Source organism: Carcharhinus amblyrhynchos, chromosome 4 (assembly GCF_965287045.1).
Source record: "Carcharhinus amblyrhynchos chromosome 4, sCarAmb.v2.hapA, whole genome shotgun sequence".
NCBI classification, from domain to species: Eukaryota; Metazoa; Chordata; class Chondrichthyes; order Carcharhiniformes; family Carcharhinidae; genus Carcharhinus; species Carcharhinus amblyrhynchos.
Genome location: NC_137327.1, coordinates 92,141,317 through 92,158,442, shown reverse-complemented (window position 1 = coordinate 92,158,442; position 17,126 = coordinate 92,141,317). Strand labels below are relative to the sequence as shown.

The following is a 17,126-nucleotide window of genomic DNA, read 5'->3' as shown; positions in this document are numbered from 1 at the left end:
CCTGAACTCACTGCTGCCCGTGTTTGTGATTGAAAGAGCAGCATCTGCTTGTGAGTTTCACAGCAGAAAATCGTGGAATGGAATGGCCTGTGATTGGAGGAGCAGGTCCATGCAGAACCTTTCATTCAAACTTCCTTGTTTGTTCAGCATTTGAAAACTGGTCCCATTCCTGGTCCTTGCGTCACACTTCGGGACAAGCTTACTTTACTTCACGTCTGACCAGTTTTTCCTTAAAACATGTAATCAAGTCTATCTCAGCTGCTCTGTATTGGTATCTATTTTTAGACATTTTCACAATCTCAGAAATCACAAAAGATACATTAGCTAAAAATTATTGACACACATATCTGAGAGAATTTTGGTCCTGCACCATGACTGTTCCTATATGGCAGTGTGTAACACCATCTCCCTTGTGTGTTTTCCATATGGGAGGCAATTAACTCAAAATAAGAAAACACTTGTGTGTCTAATTCTGGCCATGCACATTAAAGGGGGTGTGAAGGCTTAATAGAAAGGGCAGAAACAAATTATGAGAATGATTTCTGGGTTGGGGGACTTCAGCTGTGTGATTAGATTAAAGAAGCTGGAGTTGTTCATCTTAGAAAACAGAAGCTTCAGAGAAGATTTGCTAGAGCTATTCAAAATCAAGAGGGGTCTGGATGGAGTAGATAGGGATGAAACTGTTCCCACGGATAGAAGTACTGAGAATTAGAGGACACTGATTTGTGATTGGCAATAGAACCAAAGACGACATGAGGAAAAACATTTTTATGCAAAGAGTGGTTGAGACCTGGAATCCAGTGCTCGAGAGTGAAGTGGATAGGCAGATTGAATCATGATTTGCGAAAGGGAATTGATAATTATGTGAAGAGGACAAAGATTTGCAGGGCTATAGGGGAGAGGGACCAGTTGAGTTCTGCACGCAAAAAGCCAGCGTGGATTGAAAGGTCTCCTGCTGCACTATAAATCATTTCTCTCTATTTGTCACCAATAAATAAATGGGGTGGCTCAGTGGTTAGCACTGCTGACTCATGGTGCCAGGAACCTGGGGTTTGATTCCTGGCCTGGTCACTGTGTGTGGAATTTGCACATTCTCCCCATGTCTACATAGGTTTTGCAGGTGTTCCGGTTTCCTCCGCAGTCCAAAGATGTGCAGGTTAGGTAGATTGGCTATGCTAAATTGCCCCTTTGTGTCAGGGGGATGAGTTAGGGTAAATACGTGGGGTAATGGGGTTAGGGCCTGGGTGGGATTGGGGCTGGTGTAGACTCGATGGATTGAATGGTGTCCTTCTGCACTGTATGGATTTTATGAATGAATAAATGCCCCATTGGGCATGATTTTACAATCATTCTTCATGTTGAGCCTTGACTTTAACCGATGACAGGATATTTAATCAAGAGATCTTACACCCATGCCAGAATGTGTCCTCAGCTGTTTGCAAAATTCCAGTACAAAACTAGGGCCATTCTCACTTCAATTTCTTTCTTAATCATGTTTCCTTTGGAGATTTCTTTATTATTTATATAAACAACAGTAAAATTCAATACAAAGTCATATTTATTTATAACCTTAGGGTCAGACTCTTGACTGTTTTTTACTGAAAAATCCTTGCATATTAGATACTCACTGTGGACTCTGTAAAACATTGGTAACATCGCTGTCCATCTCAGCCACACACACAGAATGCCAGGTCAGCCATTTCACCAGTAGGTTGGTGAGACTCTCAATGACAGTGCACTGTAGATAAATAAAATCAGGAAGATTAACAAGCACAGTTATTGACTAATCTGCTGTGCACAAGGTTAGTTCACATGAAATGGGAGTAGGCTATTAGCTTGGATAGAGGATTGGCAAACAACAGAAAGCAGGTTGGCAAGATTTAACTAGTGGGGTGCCAGAGGATTTACTCTAATCTATATAAATGACCTGGATGCAGCGATAGTAGGTACCATAACCAAATTTGCTGAAGACACAAAAATAGGTGAGATAGTAAGCTGCGATAATGAAATAAGAAATTTGCAAATGGATATGGATAGGTTAAGTGAATGGGGCAAAATTTGGCAGATGAAGTTTAACATGCGTAAGTGTGAGTTTATCTATTTTGATAGGAAAAATGCAAAGGCAAATTATCTAAATGGAGAGAAACTTCAGAGTGCTTTGGTGCAGAGGGATCTGGGTGTCCTTGTGCACGAATCGCACAAAGTTAAGTGCGGCAGGTAGTAAGGAAAGCAAATGGAACCCAAGTAGTGAAACATTGCTGCTACTATACAAAGCATTAGTGAGATCGCACTTTTAATATTGCGTACAAATTTAGTCCTCTAACTTGAGAAGGGATGTAGTTACATCAGAGACGATTCAGAGTAGATTGATTCCAGAGATGAGGGGATTGTTTTATGGAAAGACATTGGGCAGTTTCGGCTTATGCACCCTGGAGTTGAGAAGAATGAGAGGAGATCTAATTGAAGTGATAAGGGGCATTGACAATGTAGTCATGGAGAGTGTTTCTTCTTGTAGGGCAACCTAGATCAAGAGGCCATAGTTTTAGAACAAAGGGTGGCAGATTTAAAATAGAGGTAAGGGGAAATTTCTTCTCTCAAAGGATTAAGAATTTGTGGAATTCAGTACCCCAGAGCAGGTGTGAGGTGCTAAATTGCCTCCTCCTGCTCCTAGTTCTTATGAAAAGTGTATATACTTCATAAAATTTTCAAAATTATTAATTACTAGAAGTGTTTTTGTATTCATTTTATATAACTGGTGCTCGATAACTTTAGCATTTCTTTTCTTGGATCTGCTGCTCCAGACCTAAGTTCATCAATCTTCACTTTGTTCTCTTACTAAAAGAATTTACCTCCCAGGTTATTCCTGTCTATTATCATGCTTCCTTTTACTTCCCACTCATTTGATAACTACCCTCCTAATTTCCCTAATCCAACCATTCAGCACTCAGTGTTCCCCTCATCATCCTCTGAAAATGTCATCAAGCCACCCGTAGAAACATCGAAAATAGGAGCAGGAGTAGGCCATTTGTCTCCTTGAGTCTGCTCCACCATTCAATAGGATTATGGCTGATCCTCAGTATCAGTGCCATACCTCTCTCTGCCCATAACCCTTCAAGCCTTAGGTGTATAAAAATCTATTTTCTTCTTAAACATATTCAGATTTGGCCTCCACATCCTTCACCACTCGTGAAGAAATTTCTCATCTCAGTCCTAGATGGCCTATCCTTTATCTTAGAACCTCCAGCCCAGGGGGAACACCATTCCAACATCAAGTCTGTCCCATCTGTAAGCATTTGATATATTTCAGCAAGGTCATACCTCATTCTTCTAATCTCTAATGAATATAGACCCAATCCCTCCTCGTGTGACACTCCTGCCACCTTGAGAGAGAGTCTGGTTCGCTGCACCCCAATTGTGGCAAGTGTATGCTTGCCCAGATGAGCACTCAGATCCTGTGCAGATCAGCTGGCGGCGTTATTCACAGACATCTTTAACCTCACTTTACAACAATCTGAAGTCCCTATCTGCTTCAAGAAGACGACCATCACCCTGGTATCTAAGAAAAACCAACTAGCGTGCCTTAATGACTATCGGCTGGCGGCTCTGACACCCATCATTAGCTTTGCTTTGAAAGGCCAGTCATGGCATGAATCAGTTCCAGCCTCCCAGACTACCTGGATCCAGTACAGTTTGCCTACCACCACAACAGGTCCACAGCAGATACCATTTCTCTGGCCTTGCACTCAACCTGGAACACCTAGGTAACAAGGACACCTATGTCAGACTCACATTTATTGATTACAGCTCAGCCTTCAACACTATTATTCTGATGAAACTCATCTCCAAACTCTGTGGCCTGGGTCTTGGCACCTCCTTCTGCAATTGGATCCCGAACTTCCTAACTCACAGACCACAATCAGTAAGGATAGGCAACAACACCATCTTCACGATCATCCTCAACACCGGTGCCCCACAAAGCTGTGTTCTTAGTCCTCTATACTCCGTATGTACCTATAACCATGTGGCCAAATTTCCCTCCAATTCAATTTTCAAGTTTGCTGACGACACCACTGTAGTTGGTCGGATCTCAAACAATTCGGCAGAATACAGGAATGAGATAGAGAATTTAGTGAACAGGTGCAGCAACAATAATCTCTCCCTCAATCTTAATAAAACAAAAGAGATTGTCATCGACTTCAGGAAGCGTAAAGGAGAATATGTACATCAATGGGGACGAAGTAGAAAGGGTGGACAACTTCAAGTTTAAGTATCCAGATCACCAACAACCTGTCCTGGTCCCCCCATGCTGATACTATAGTTAAGAAAGCCCACCAATGCCTCTACTTTATCAGAAGACTAAAGAAATTTGGCATGTCAGCCACAACTCTCACCACTTTTTACAGATGCACTATAGAAGACATTCTTTCTGGTTGTATCACAACTTGGTATGGCTCCTGCTCCGCCCAAAACCACAAGGAACTACAAAAGATTGTGAATGTAGCCCAATTCATCATGCAAACCAGCTCCCATCCATTGGGCCCGATTTTACCATTTGGGCATAAAAACTTGGTAAAGTCAGGCATGAGACAATTAGCGTGATCTGCATCCTCACAGATGCCCACTTTACCAAGGCTTGAAAATAGCTGCGATCCAAACCGTGCCTGAAACAGGCGCGAAACAGACATGCTCGGCAAAGGTCTGTTTTGGGCACGCTAGCTTCCGAAGAGGTAAGTTCAGGGCTTCCAATTAACTGTTATTAATTAGTTCTCTAACTCAGATTGGTTTTGGGGGGGGGGGGGGGGTGCAGATCATTCTCTAGTGGGGAGGGGAAGGGAGTCCGTGCGGGAGGGTGGCCAGATTGTTCTCTGGTTGGGAGCGAGGGTCTGCTGCCACTTTGCAGGTGATTGGTGCGGTGAGGGGGGCTATTGCCCCTGCTTTTCACTACCAAGGCGCTTTATTCGCTTTTTGTAGCCCAGGAGCTGTGTGATAGGGGCGCGTTTTTCAATTTTTTTTACTGTACAGTTCAAAGCTCCAATTGGAGCAGCAGTGTTTTGGGCACAATAAACCCCGCCCACAGCGTGATTCAGACTCGCAATTTTTTTTCAGCCAAAGTGCATATGGGGGCACCTGAGAACAGTTTTCCAAGTCAGATCTGAATTGCGCCCAGATTCAGCACTTAGAATCAAAATGATAAAATTGGGGCCATTGACTCTGCCTACATTTCCGGCTACATCAGCAAAGCAGCCAACATAATTAAGGACCCCATGCACCCCGGACACTCTCTTTTCCATCTTCTTCCATCGGGAAAAAGATACAAAAGTCTGAGGTCATGTACCAACTGACTCAAGAACAGCGTCTTCCCTGCCACTGTTCGGCTTTTGAATGGACTTACCTTGCATTAAATTGATCTTTCTCTACACCCTAGCTATGACTGTAACTACATTCTGCACTCTCTCGTTTCCTTCTCTGTGAACAATGTTTTGTTTGTATAGCATGCAAGAAACAATACTTATCTACGTTAATACATGTTACAATAATAAATCAAATCAAAATACTTTTTGTTTAGGTCAGAAGACCAAAACTGTACACAATACTCCTGTACTCAAATCCTCTTGTAATGACAGCCAACATATCATTTGCCCTCCTTACTGCTTGTTGCACCTGCACACTTCATTTCAATGGCTGGCGTACAGACCCCTTCATGTCAACATTTTCCAATCTAACCCCATTTAAGTAATACTCTGTCATTCTGTTTTTCCTACTGCAATGGGTAGCTTCACACGTATCCACATTATACTGCACCTGCCGTGTATTTGCCCACTTATTCAACTTGTCTAAATCGCTTTGAAGCTTATTAACATCCTCCTCACCACTCAAGTCAGTCACACAGTATAGAAGAGGCTTTTTGGACCATCAAGTCCGCACTGGCAAAACTACATTAATCCCATTCTCCAGCAGTTGGTTCATAGCTTTGAATGTTATGACATTTCAAGTACTCATCCATGTAGTTTTCAAAGGTTGAGAGTTTTCTTGCCTCTACTACCCTCTTAGGCAGTGTATTCCAGACTCCTACCACCTGCTAAGTTAACATTTTTCCTCAAATCCCCTTCAATCCCCTGGTGCCCCTCACCTTAAAATTAAGCCTCCACATTATTGACCCTTAAACCATATGGAAAAGCTGTTTCCCATCCACCCTGTCCATAACCCGCACAGCCATATACTCATTTCTACCTAGTCCTGTGTTGTCAGTAAACCCAGAAACATTACATTTGGTTCTCTCATCCATAGTACTGATACATATCATGAATATGGCAGCCCCAAGCAGAGATCCAAGTTGTAAACCATTAGTAAATTACCTGCCATCCCAAAAAGACCCATTTATTCCTACAATGGTGCCTGTCTGCTAACTAGTTGTCCATCCATGCCAATATATTCACCCCCACCACCAAATCCCATGTGCATTCATTTTGCACACTAATCTTATATGGGACATAATCAAAAGGTTTCTGAAAATCCAAATATACATCCCTATCCACTTATCTATTCTATTAACTATGCCTTCAAAAAAACTCCTTTCATAAATTCACATTGACTTTGTCTAATCCTGTAAGATGTTTTTGAAGCGTTCTTTTATTACAACCTTTACAATAGACTCCAGTATTTTCCTTTACCACTGGTGTTAGACTAACCAGTCCACAATTTCCTCCTCCTTTTTTAAAATGACGAGATTACATTCTCCAATCCATTTCAGAATCCAGAATTATGCAAGATGCCAACCAACACCATTTCTGTAGCCATCTCCTTTAGTAGCCTGGGATATGGGTTCTGGAAACATATAGACTTCCAGTCTCATTAATTTCTCCTGTACTGCTTTTCTTTAAAAAAAAAAGTATTAATTTTCTTCAATTCTTCCTTGGTTCCCCAGTATTTCAGAGAAGTTAATTACTTCTTCTTCCGTAAAGACAGAACTAAAGTAGTTGTTTAATTGCTCTGCCTTTTCCTTTATTATGAATTCTCCTGTTTCAGAGCGTAAGCAACCTCTATTTGTCTTCACTAATATTTTTCTGTTTTACATACTTACAGAAGCTTTTACAGCCTGTTGTAATGTTGCTTGCAAGTTTATTCTCATATAGTGCTCTATTTTTTTCCACCTTAATTAATTTAGATCACACAAGTGCTGGGCAATGACCATCTCCAACAAGAGAGAATCTAACCATCACCCCATGACATTCAAAGGTATTATCGCTGAACCCCACCTCCCCACTAAGAACATCCTGGGGGGTGGGAGGGGGTGTGGTGGGGTATACCATTGAACCAGAAGTTGAACTGGACTGGGTATACAAACACTGTAGATTCAAGAGCAGATCATAGGCCAGAAAGTCTGCAGCGAAAAATGGACCCCCTGATTACCTAAAACCGATCCATCATCTACAAGACACAAGTCAGGAGTACAACCGTCTCCACCTGCCTGGATGACTACAGCTCCAACCACAGTCAAGAAGCTCAACACCATTCAGGACAAAGCAGCCCACTTGTTTGGCACCCCTTCAAAACACAGTCATTCCCTCTATCATCACAGTGGCAGCAGTGTGTAGCATCCACACGATGCACTGCATGAACTCACCAAGGCCTGTTGGACAGCACTTTCCAGTCCGATAGCCACTCCCCTCTAGAAGGGCAAGGGCAGCAGATACATTGGAGCACAAACACCTGACTGTTCCCCTCCAAGTCACTCACTATCCTGACTTGGAAATATATTGCTGTTTCTTCACTGTCACTGAGTCACAGATATTGCAGTGGTTCAAGAAGGCAGCTCACCATCACCATCTCAAGGACAGTTGTGGATGCACAATAAATGCTGGCCCAATCAGTGACGCCCACATACTATAAATTCTCTTGGCCCTCCTTTGCTGAATTCTAAACTGCTCCCATCCCTCTGGCTTGCTACTTTTCCTAGTAATTTGACACAATCCCTCTTCAGATCTATACTATCCATAATTTCTTATGCTAGTCATGGTTGGTCTGTTTTTACTGTTTTGTTTTTCGTGCCAGGAAGAGATGTATAACTGTTGCAATGCATGCATTTGTTCCTCAAATATTAGCTATTGACCGTCTATTGTCATGCCTTTTAATGGAGTTCCCCAATCTAGCATTGCCGAATCACCCCTCATACCTTTGTATTTTCCTCTGTTTAGATGTAAGACCCAAGTTTCAGATTGAACTACTTCACTTTCCATCCTAATGAAGGGTTCTATCATGACTATCCTATCAGTTTTTGGCACTGGGTCATTTGCAAGTGGTAAACACAATTACCCGATGCTACCCTCTCACACCTTTGCTTTTCACAAGGATCTACAACACCCTGTCAAGCACATCTCCTGACTTTCTGTACACAAACTTCTACACCTCCCACAGTAAATAAATAGGAATAGCAAAATAGACCCATTATCCAAAATATTGGATTCAGTGATTCGCACCTTTGTGGAAAAAGTACTGAAAAGCAGTCAAGCAAAACAAAGTTTAAAGTAAATTAAGAAATAGGATCATTTTACTTAGCATATATGAATGAACACATTATACTTTTCCGGTGAGGTGCCCATTTCCTGCCATCCCAATGATCAAAGAATAAAAATACAATGTCGTTCTGTCAGTCCGAGCAGAATTCACTCAAGCTAACTATCCAGAGTTTAATTGGCTCTGCCTTTAGGTTACAAGCAGCACAAGTTAATTCACCATTCTTAAGGCTTTGCGCATTCTTAACTGATTATTTGTGCCAAAAAAGCAATAGCCAAAACAACAATTCAGCATTCTTTTAAGGATTGCCACACAAAATATGGGTTATGTTGTAGTTGCTATTAGCCTGTATGTACCTAGATATTGATTGGCAATGATCAGATTATTTTGTCTTTTCCTTTTCCTTGACTTTTTTTTCTGTGTGATAATGAAGCAACACATTGACATTCAGACATTGTTGAAGGGACATTTGCTACATCTGGCAGATGAAAATCAGAGCAACTATTAATGAAATGGTGAAAGAACAAACTATCAATGAATGTGAACAAAATTTTGCAAACATAACAATGATGAAAACATTTAACTCAAATAGCTAGTCTGCAATTTGAAATATATTTTAAAGGACTGGTATTATGAAACTCAGAAAATGGATGTTCATTTTGTACCATGCACCTGCCAGCATTGTCATTTCCCACTAAGACCTAACTCATTTTATTTTTAAACTAAGAGCAGCATTGCTATTTCTGTAGCAGTGGCTTAAAAATACCCTTGTTGGCAACAGAAAATAAAAGTATCAGTTAAAGAGCTTTTGTTTCAGGGAAATGGAGAAAGAGGACATTGTAAGCATTCTCCTTACCTTGAAATAAATTGAAGAAGTGAAGAAAAGCTTCATTAATGGATCAAAACAAAGGGAAACCACATCTGCAATTGCACAAAACAGTGTAAACATCTTAACAATCGCAAGAAGTCTTTGAGAAAGACAGTTTTGTGCCAAGAAAAGATTTTCAAGGCAAAATATTGAAATTTCCATATGCAACCACAAAAATGACTTGAGTATTTATTTTCTTCAGAGGTTGATGAAAATTGATCATTGTTCTTGTTAAATAATGATACATTAAGAAAATATTAAGAGAGACAGTGGTAACAAAAATAGAAAGCAAATTTAAAAAAAGTAGGAAAAATCAGCAGATTCAAATTCAAATTAGCAGTACAAACAGACCGGAGTGCACTTGTACACCAGCCACTAAAAGGCCTCCCAATAGTCAGAGAGATATTGAGAAGCAGATACGGAGGCAAATCACAGTGGGTGATAGTGGAGGATTACTTCTATGATTGGAAAACTGTAACCAGTGGTATACCACAGGAATCGATGCTGGGACCTTTACTGTTTGTTATATACATTAACGACAGACTGATATAGATCAGCTGGTAAATTGGGCAAAGCAATGGTAGATGGTATGAGGTATGACTGATAAGTATGAGGTGATGCATTTTAGGAGGTCTAATAAGGTAATTGAATGGTAAGGTCCGTAGGAAGAATTGAGGAACAAAAAAAATGCCTACAGGACCTTGCTGTAGAAGTCCATAGATTCTTGAAGGTGAATACGTAGATAACATGGGCAGATGGTTTGGGGTGAAGAAGGCATACGGAATGTTTGCCTTCATTAGCTGGGCAATGAATATAGGTCATGATGTGGAGATGCCGGCGTTGCACTGGGGTAAACACAGTAAGACGTCTCACAGCACCAGGTTAAAGTCCAACCAATTTATTTGATAGTAAACCCAAGCTCTCACAAGGCCAGAACTCTCCATTCACCTGAAGAAGGGCAAACCTCGAAAGCTTGAGAGTTTACAATCAAATAAATTGGTTGGACTTTAACCTGGTGTTGTGAGACTTCTTACAATGAAGATAGGAGCAGGGAGGTCCCGTTACAACTTTATAAAACATTGTTTAGGTCACAGATGGAGTATTATGTTCAATAGTGGTCACCACACTGTTGGAAGGAAGTGACTGCATTGGAGAGGAGATTCACCAGGATGGAAGGTTTCAACTTTGAAGAGAGACTCGACAGGCTGGCTTTGTTTCCTTGAAAGCAGAGAGGCTGATAGAGGTATACAAAATTGAGAGGCATAGATAGGGTAAATTGCAAGAATCTTTTCCCCACAATAAAAGTGTCTAAGACCGCAAGGAATAGGTTTCAAATGAGGAGCAAGGATTTAGGGGGGATCTGAGGAAAAATGTTCTCACCCAGGAGAGTGTTGGAAATATAGAACATACTGCCTTCAAGGCGGAAGTACTCTCACAACATTTAAGAAGCATTTGGATGAGCACTTTAATTGCCACGACATAGTAGGCTATGGACCAAGTGCTGGTAAATGGGATTAGTATAGAATGGTATTTGATGGTCGGCATTGACATTGAGGGCTGAAGGGCCTATCTCTGCTGTATGAATCCATGAGAGCTAGGGGGAAGTAAACGAGTTTAAGTTTTTTTGAGGAAAAAAAGACTTCAAAACAACGGACGTAAATTTTCAACTTCAGTTAAGAGTCACGTTGAAACTATTAAAAACTGATCCTTTACCGTCATGACCGCGAACTAAAATTACTTGGGTATTTTGCAGTTAGAAAACAAAGAATTCTCTTGAGAATCTGCTTCCTATCTTCAGTTTGTTTTCTTTCTTAAATGATTCAAATCCAGCTGTGCAATGAGAGTTGCAATCTTTCTAGTTAGCTCTACATCACTCAAGGCAAACCATCCGTTATTCCAGCTGAAAATTCAGTCTAATATTTCAAACCATTTTTGACCGTGAAAAGGCCAATAGTGGAAAGCTATAAACGATCAACTTTTGATATTTCATAGGAAAGTTAGACGATGCACTTCAATAACACTAGAACCCATCTCCATTTTGCTGGGTCCTAAGACTTCTTTCTCACCCTGGATCCCAAGACCCCACTCTTTGGTATCCTTCTATCTTTAAACTACAACCCTTATGGTAATACTGTTTTCAATGCTCCCAAACATTGGCACAACCTTCTCCTAACGATCTCAGATTCTAGGACCTTTCTACATGTTACAGCCCTATAGTATTTGAAGTTTTGCACAACCAAGACCCCATCATATTACTGTTATTTTGGGTACATTTTTGATCTGCAGAGGACTCAAGAGTTATAGTGGGCTAGCAGGAACGTGGAGTTGAGGCCACAATTAGTTCCATCCACAACATTATTCAATGGCAGAGCAGCTCAAAGGGTCAAATGGCCTTCACCTGCTCATACTTCTTACATCAATTTCCCACTAGTTGATGTCCAATCTAAAAAAAATTGAAGTCCAATGTAAGTTTCAAAACAAATTAACACTTGGGTATAACTCTACTTTATATGATAGCCAATTAAAACAGATGTCTTGTTGAAACATATTAGTCTCTGCCCATTTTCAAAAAGATTGACAAAACAGATGCAGTAGCTTAGTTCTAACATTGACTTAAATATAGTGCAAAAGAATATAGTGACTAACTTGAGAACTGCCTGTTTGATAACCTAACAAAACATGAATTCAGGCCGAGAAGATTAAGAAAATAATATTCCAAGTGTTCTGCAGAAAACATGCTGCATTTAAACTTCCAATTAAAAGCTCATGATTGTGGGATCTCCTGGTAAAGCTTGAGATCTGAAGAAGAAATCAACTAAATGGAAATAAGCAGGCAAATGGTGAAAGAATTGGAGTTTGTTATTGAGACCGAATGGTTTCTAATTTATATGGATAATTTAAATTCAGAGACTCAATGCAAATTGGAGTAAGAAGCAAATGATCAACTGGGAGATACAGTTGAATGCCAAAACAGTTCACAAACCTCAAAATGAAATTGAAGCAATTTTGTGTATGGAACTGCAAATTAAATTTAGCAAAATCATGTTAAGCATTCTATACAGACAGAAAAAAAAACAGGTGGCAAAAATAAACCATGAACAGTGATGAAAGAACAAGCTGTAAAATGTAAGATAGCTACTTACCAGAGCTTGGAGAAATCCTGGTGAGCAAGGCAAGTACCTGAGTGCTACACCACGAACTATCACAAAGAGATAAGCTCTTCAACACAAAATCCTCACAGCATGAAAAACCTTCCTGAAAGACAATAACATCACAAGTTGTAGAATCAAAATTCCAACCACACACACACACCCTCAACTTGCTATATGACCCTAATTCAGAGCAAGTACTCAAACATATATCTGACAATAGTCAAGTCAGTTGGTGTTGGGAGAGGTGAAAAACAGATAATATTTCTTGGGCCAAGATGAAGTGCTAAGTAAAAGCTACATTTGGTCCTACACCTATCTAAATATATTTATTTTTTCATTCATTGGATACAGACATCCAATGAATGAAAAATGGTTGATCAACATTTTGCCCATCCCAACTGTCCACGAGACTGTGTTGGTAAGCTGCCTTCTTGAATTTCAGCAGTCCATGTGCTGTAGGAATACCTGTAGTGTTATGAGGAAATGAGTTTCAGTAATTTGACCCAATGACAATGAAGAAACCGTGATTAAGTTCCAGTTCCAAGGATGGCCTGCTGCTTGGATAATACATCTGTTACCCTTGTTTTACTAAGTGGAACAGGCCATGGATTTGGAAAGTGCTGTTGGAGGGATCTTGGTGAGTTTCTGCAGTCCATTTTGTAGCTGGTATACACAGCTGCATTGGTGGTGAAGGGAGTGGTTGTTGGTGATGGATTGGAAGTGAGAGTTGAAGATAGCGCATGGGGAGCCAATCAAGTGGGCTGATTTATCCTGGATGGTGTCAAGCTTCTTGAGTTTTGTTGCAGCTGCAATTGTCTAGGCAAGTGGACACACTCCTGACTTGTGGATGGTGGGCATTGTTTGGTGAGTCAAGTTAGTTGCCACAGAATACCCAAACTCTGCTCTTGTAATCATAGTATTTATAGTGGATGGTCCAGTTCAGTTTGTAGTCAATGGCAACCCCAAGATCTTGCACTTGCTATGGCTTAATTAAGGTCAAACAGAAATATGCATTGGAAAATTTAATCCATCCACAAGAACTGAAAACAGAAAGAACCCATGATTTAACTTTTCCAATTAATGCCACCAGTGACAAACATTTCCAGAATAGAGTGGCTGTTTTCTCTGCTTACTGTGTTCCAAGAGAGTATTTCCAAACTTTGTTTTGGACCTGTAGCAGTTAAGACTACCTCCTGTCATGGTGTTGTCAAAAATAGCAGTTGTAAAAATTTAGTGTTCAAGAAAACAAATCACATTCATGGTGGAAGTACTAGAAAGTCCAGTGCTCCATGTGGAAAGGTTGATAGGAATAATTGAATCCTGATGGACAGAGGAAAACTCACTTTTGACATTCAAAGAGTTCTAATCAGCTGCTGAAACAGGAAACAGGAAATACACGCAGTACATAAAAATCACATGACTACCAACAGTCATCTACTAATACTTTCAAATACTCAGCTAATAAGAAGGCCAAGCAACAACAAACTCCTGATTGATTACAAGAACAGAATCAGTTTACAAAAACAGGTACATATTTTCCTAAAGATGCTATTTCAGTGCTTTCAATGTCCTTACCTGCAGAAATTCTTGGGTTCTAATGATGATGTTTAGGAATTCTGCAAAGTCTTTTTCTTTCTGCAATGAGTCACTGCTACAGTCTGCAAACTCTATTGAAGAAGAAAAAAAGTCTGCTTTAACAAACAGCCATCTGGAGCTTGAAAAGGGGTCTATATCAACAACAGGGTAGCATGGTGGCATAGTGATTAGCACTGCTGCCTCAGCACCAGGAACCCCAGTTTGATTACCAGCTTGGGTCACTGTGTATGTGGAGTCTGCATGTTCTCCCCATGTCTGCATAGGTTTCTTCAGCAACAGGGTGGCACAGTGGTTAGCACTGCTGCCTTGCAGCACCAGGGACCTGGGTTCAATTCCTTGGGTCATTGTTTTTGCGGAGTCTGCATGTTCTCCCCATGTCTGCGTGAGTTTCCTCCAGGTGCTCTAGTTTCCTCCCATAGTCTAAAAGACGTGTTGGCGAGGTGCATTGGCCATGCTAAATTCTCCCTTAGTGTACCCGAACAGGTGCCGAGTGTGGCGACTAGGGGATTTTCACAGTAACTTCAATGCAGTTTTAATGTAACCCTACTTGTAACTAATAAATAAACTTTAACAACAGCTATTCAATAGGAAATCACTTGATCAAGAAACCTCTAAAAGCTATATATTCTCTATATCATTAGTGTTTAGGCATGCTTTAGGGACAGGAGGCTGAAGTATGTTATCCGGAGAATGCAAAAGGAGCTTTTCCTTGCAATTAACTGTAGTACACCTGACCGAGAATAGTTGCTGGGGCATGACAGGAACAGCGCTACTTTGCATTTAAATTATGCTACACCTGGAGTACTTGATGTGGGAGCATTGCTGCAAAAAAAAAGCAACCCAACAAGCATCTGCTACATTAAACAAAATAGTTTAAACTACGCTACATTGAAAATTTGATTAAATTCTTAACTGAAAATTTAGTCAATAGCTCGATTAAACAGAGCATTCCAATCATATGTGAACAATTTGTTGAAAAAGTTTTTTTTAAAAATAGAATTCCCCCACTCCCATGCAGGCTCTGCTGCGCCCCTTCCCCGTATCACCACCACCAATTGCCCCCTTCAATGCCTTCCCTCCTACCCTTCCCAAAAGTAGCCAGGCTACCTTTATTGTTGTGATTTGTTACCTTCTGTCTTTTTCCTCCATCAACATCACACGCCAACCACCACCAGCTCTGGCAGCCATACTGTCACAAGCTCTAAACCCTCAGGGACCACCCATCAAATCAACTAATTAGAACTACATGGACAAACTGAAATGCATTTTATTATAGATAGTGCTCCTTTGTGGCAGCCTGGAAAAATATATTTCTGAACTACACCATGTGACATCACAGATGGGGATCGATCCCAGTGTCCTTCCCCAATCTATCATTTCAATAGTTATGGTTTTCTCTAAATTTCATAAGTTCATTCTTGTTTGAAATTTTAGGGAATTGCCATTGCCTCACCTTCCTGAAGAGTTTGAGCCAGCCAGAAATCCAGCCGCAAAAGTGCTGAGTCATCTTTTACCCAATTAATGTAATGAAGCAACAGAGGAGATCTCAGCACTGAGCCCATCTGTGCAGGGAACTGAACAGAAAGGAAAAACACTTTAAAACACTGAGAACCTAAGAAAGACAAGTAGTAACAGAATACGCAAGCCAACAACTGAACATCTAATAAGCTAACATTCAGCAGGCCGTTTTGCATGATTAAAAACAAAATAAGTGGCAATTCTATTAAAAAGGAGTTAAAATGTCTGCACAGAAATGCAGAGTTTCTGAACACACAACAGGGGAACTAAGACAATCATGTGGTCATAAAGTAGAAGACATGGTATGGATCACTAAAATACGGCAGTATGGCTACAGCAAAATCAGGGCTGGGAATTGCATATAATTAGAAAAGACAAAAAGGGGAAAACAGGGAGGTAGTGTGGCTGTACAGATTAGAGATAACATAGTAACAGTAGAAAAAAAGGTTGCAGCTATCAGCATAATAAAAATAGAATCTATATGGATAGAACTGGAAGATAGTAAAGCATCTATTGCACAAATAAGTGTCTTTTATTTTTCTTTTCTTCCCCTCCACTCTTTGCCCGTTTTGTTCCCCCTTTCTTACCTTGTCTCACCTTTTGCTTCCCTTTCCCTTTTTCTCAATTTTACCTCTCTCCTACCCATATCTCCATCTGTCACAGTTACCCTCAGATTTCAGCTATTCTGCCATTTGGCCTTTAATACCTTCTGTTGTGAGATAGACATACCACAGTTTACAATACTGTGTGATGGCACTAGGGATTTACTAGTAGAATTAGAACAAGTGGATATAACATTGAATGATAAGATGAGATGAGTAATGGCATAAGTGCACCTAAAAGAAGAAGGGGAATGTACTGAATAAATATATCAAACTTTAAGGGGATAAAACCCCTTGTCTGGATGGATTATGCCACGTTAAAATAATTTTAGGAAGAGATAACAGAGGCATGAATGTTCATATTTAAGAATTCATTAGAAAAATACGTAGTGCAAGAGGATGGGCAGAGAGAAAATATCATTCCTCAGAGCACAGAACATGTCCAAGGAATTATAGGCCAATTATAGACTTAGTGCTATGGTAGGAAAAATAATGGAATTTTGACTAAAAAAAGAGAACAGAACACTTAGAAATGAGAAATCTAATAATGAAGCCAAAATCAACTGCAAGAGGACAAAACTTACAGAATTTTTTGAGATGGTGACAGAAAGAGTAGACAATTGTAACTCTGTTGATGTAATGCATCTGGATTTTCAAAAAGTCTTCAAATAAGGTGCCCTATAGAGTAATGAATAAGCTCAGAGAATGTGGAGTTGTGCAAAGTGGCATAGCAGGAATAAAGAATAGTAATGCAGAGAGAGTGGCAGATAGTGAGAAAGTGATGTTCCTCAAGAATCAGTGTTGGGACCATTGCAGTTAACAATATACATTAAAGAATTTGATTTGATTTATTATTGTTACATGTATTAGTATACA

The 17,126-nt window shown here is 40.2% G+C and overlaps 1 protein-coding gene across 1 annotated transcript in view; it reads right to left on the bottom strand.

Annotated features, from left to right (window-relative positions):
- cenpi (centromere protein I) overlaps nucleotides 1-17,126 on the bottom strand; it is a 90,960-nt gene that overhangs the window by 37,151 nt on the left and 36,683 nt on the right. Inside the window, exons 10-14 of the mRNA XM_080187547.1 lie at nucleotides 15,584-15,704; nucleotides 14,110-14,201; nucleotides 12,526-12,637; nucleotides 9,371-9,435; nucleotides 1,629-1,738 (exon numbers count right to left, since the gene is read on the bottom strand). Of these exons, the coding sequence (XP_080043673.1) occupies nucleotides 1,629-1,738; nucleotides 9,371-9,435; nucleotides 12,526-12,637; nucleotides 14,110-14,201; nucleotides 15,584-15,704 (500 nt within the window). The remainder of the gene's footprint in view (nucleotides 1-1,628; nucleotides 1,739-9,370; nucleotides 9,436-12,525; nucleotides 12,638-14,109; nucleotides 14,202-15,583; nucleotides 15,705-17,126) is intronic.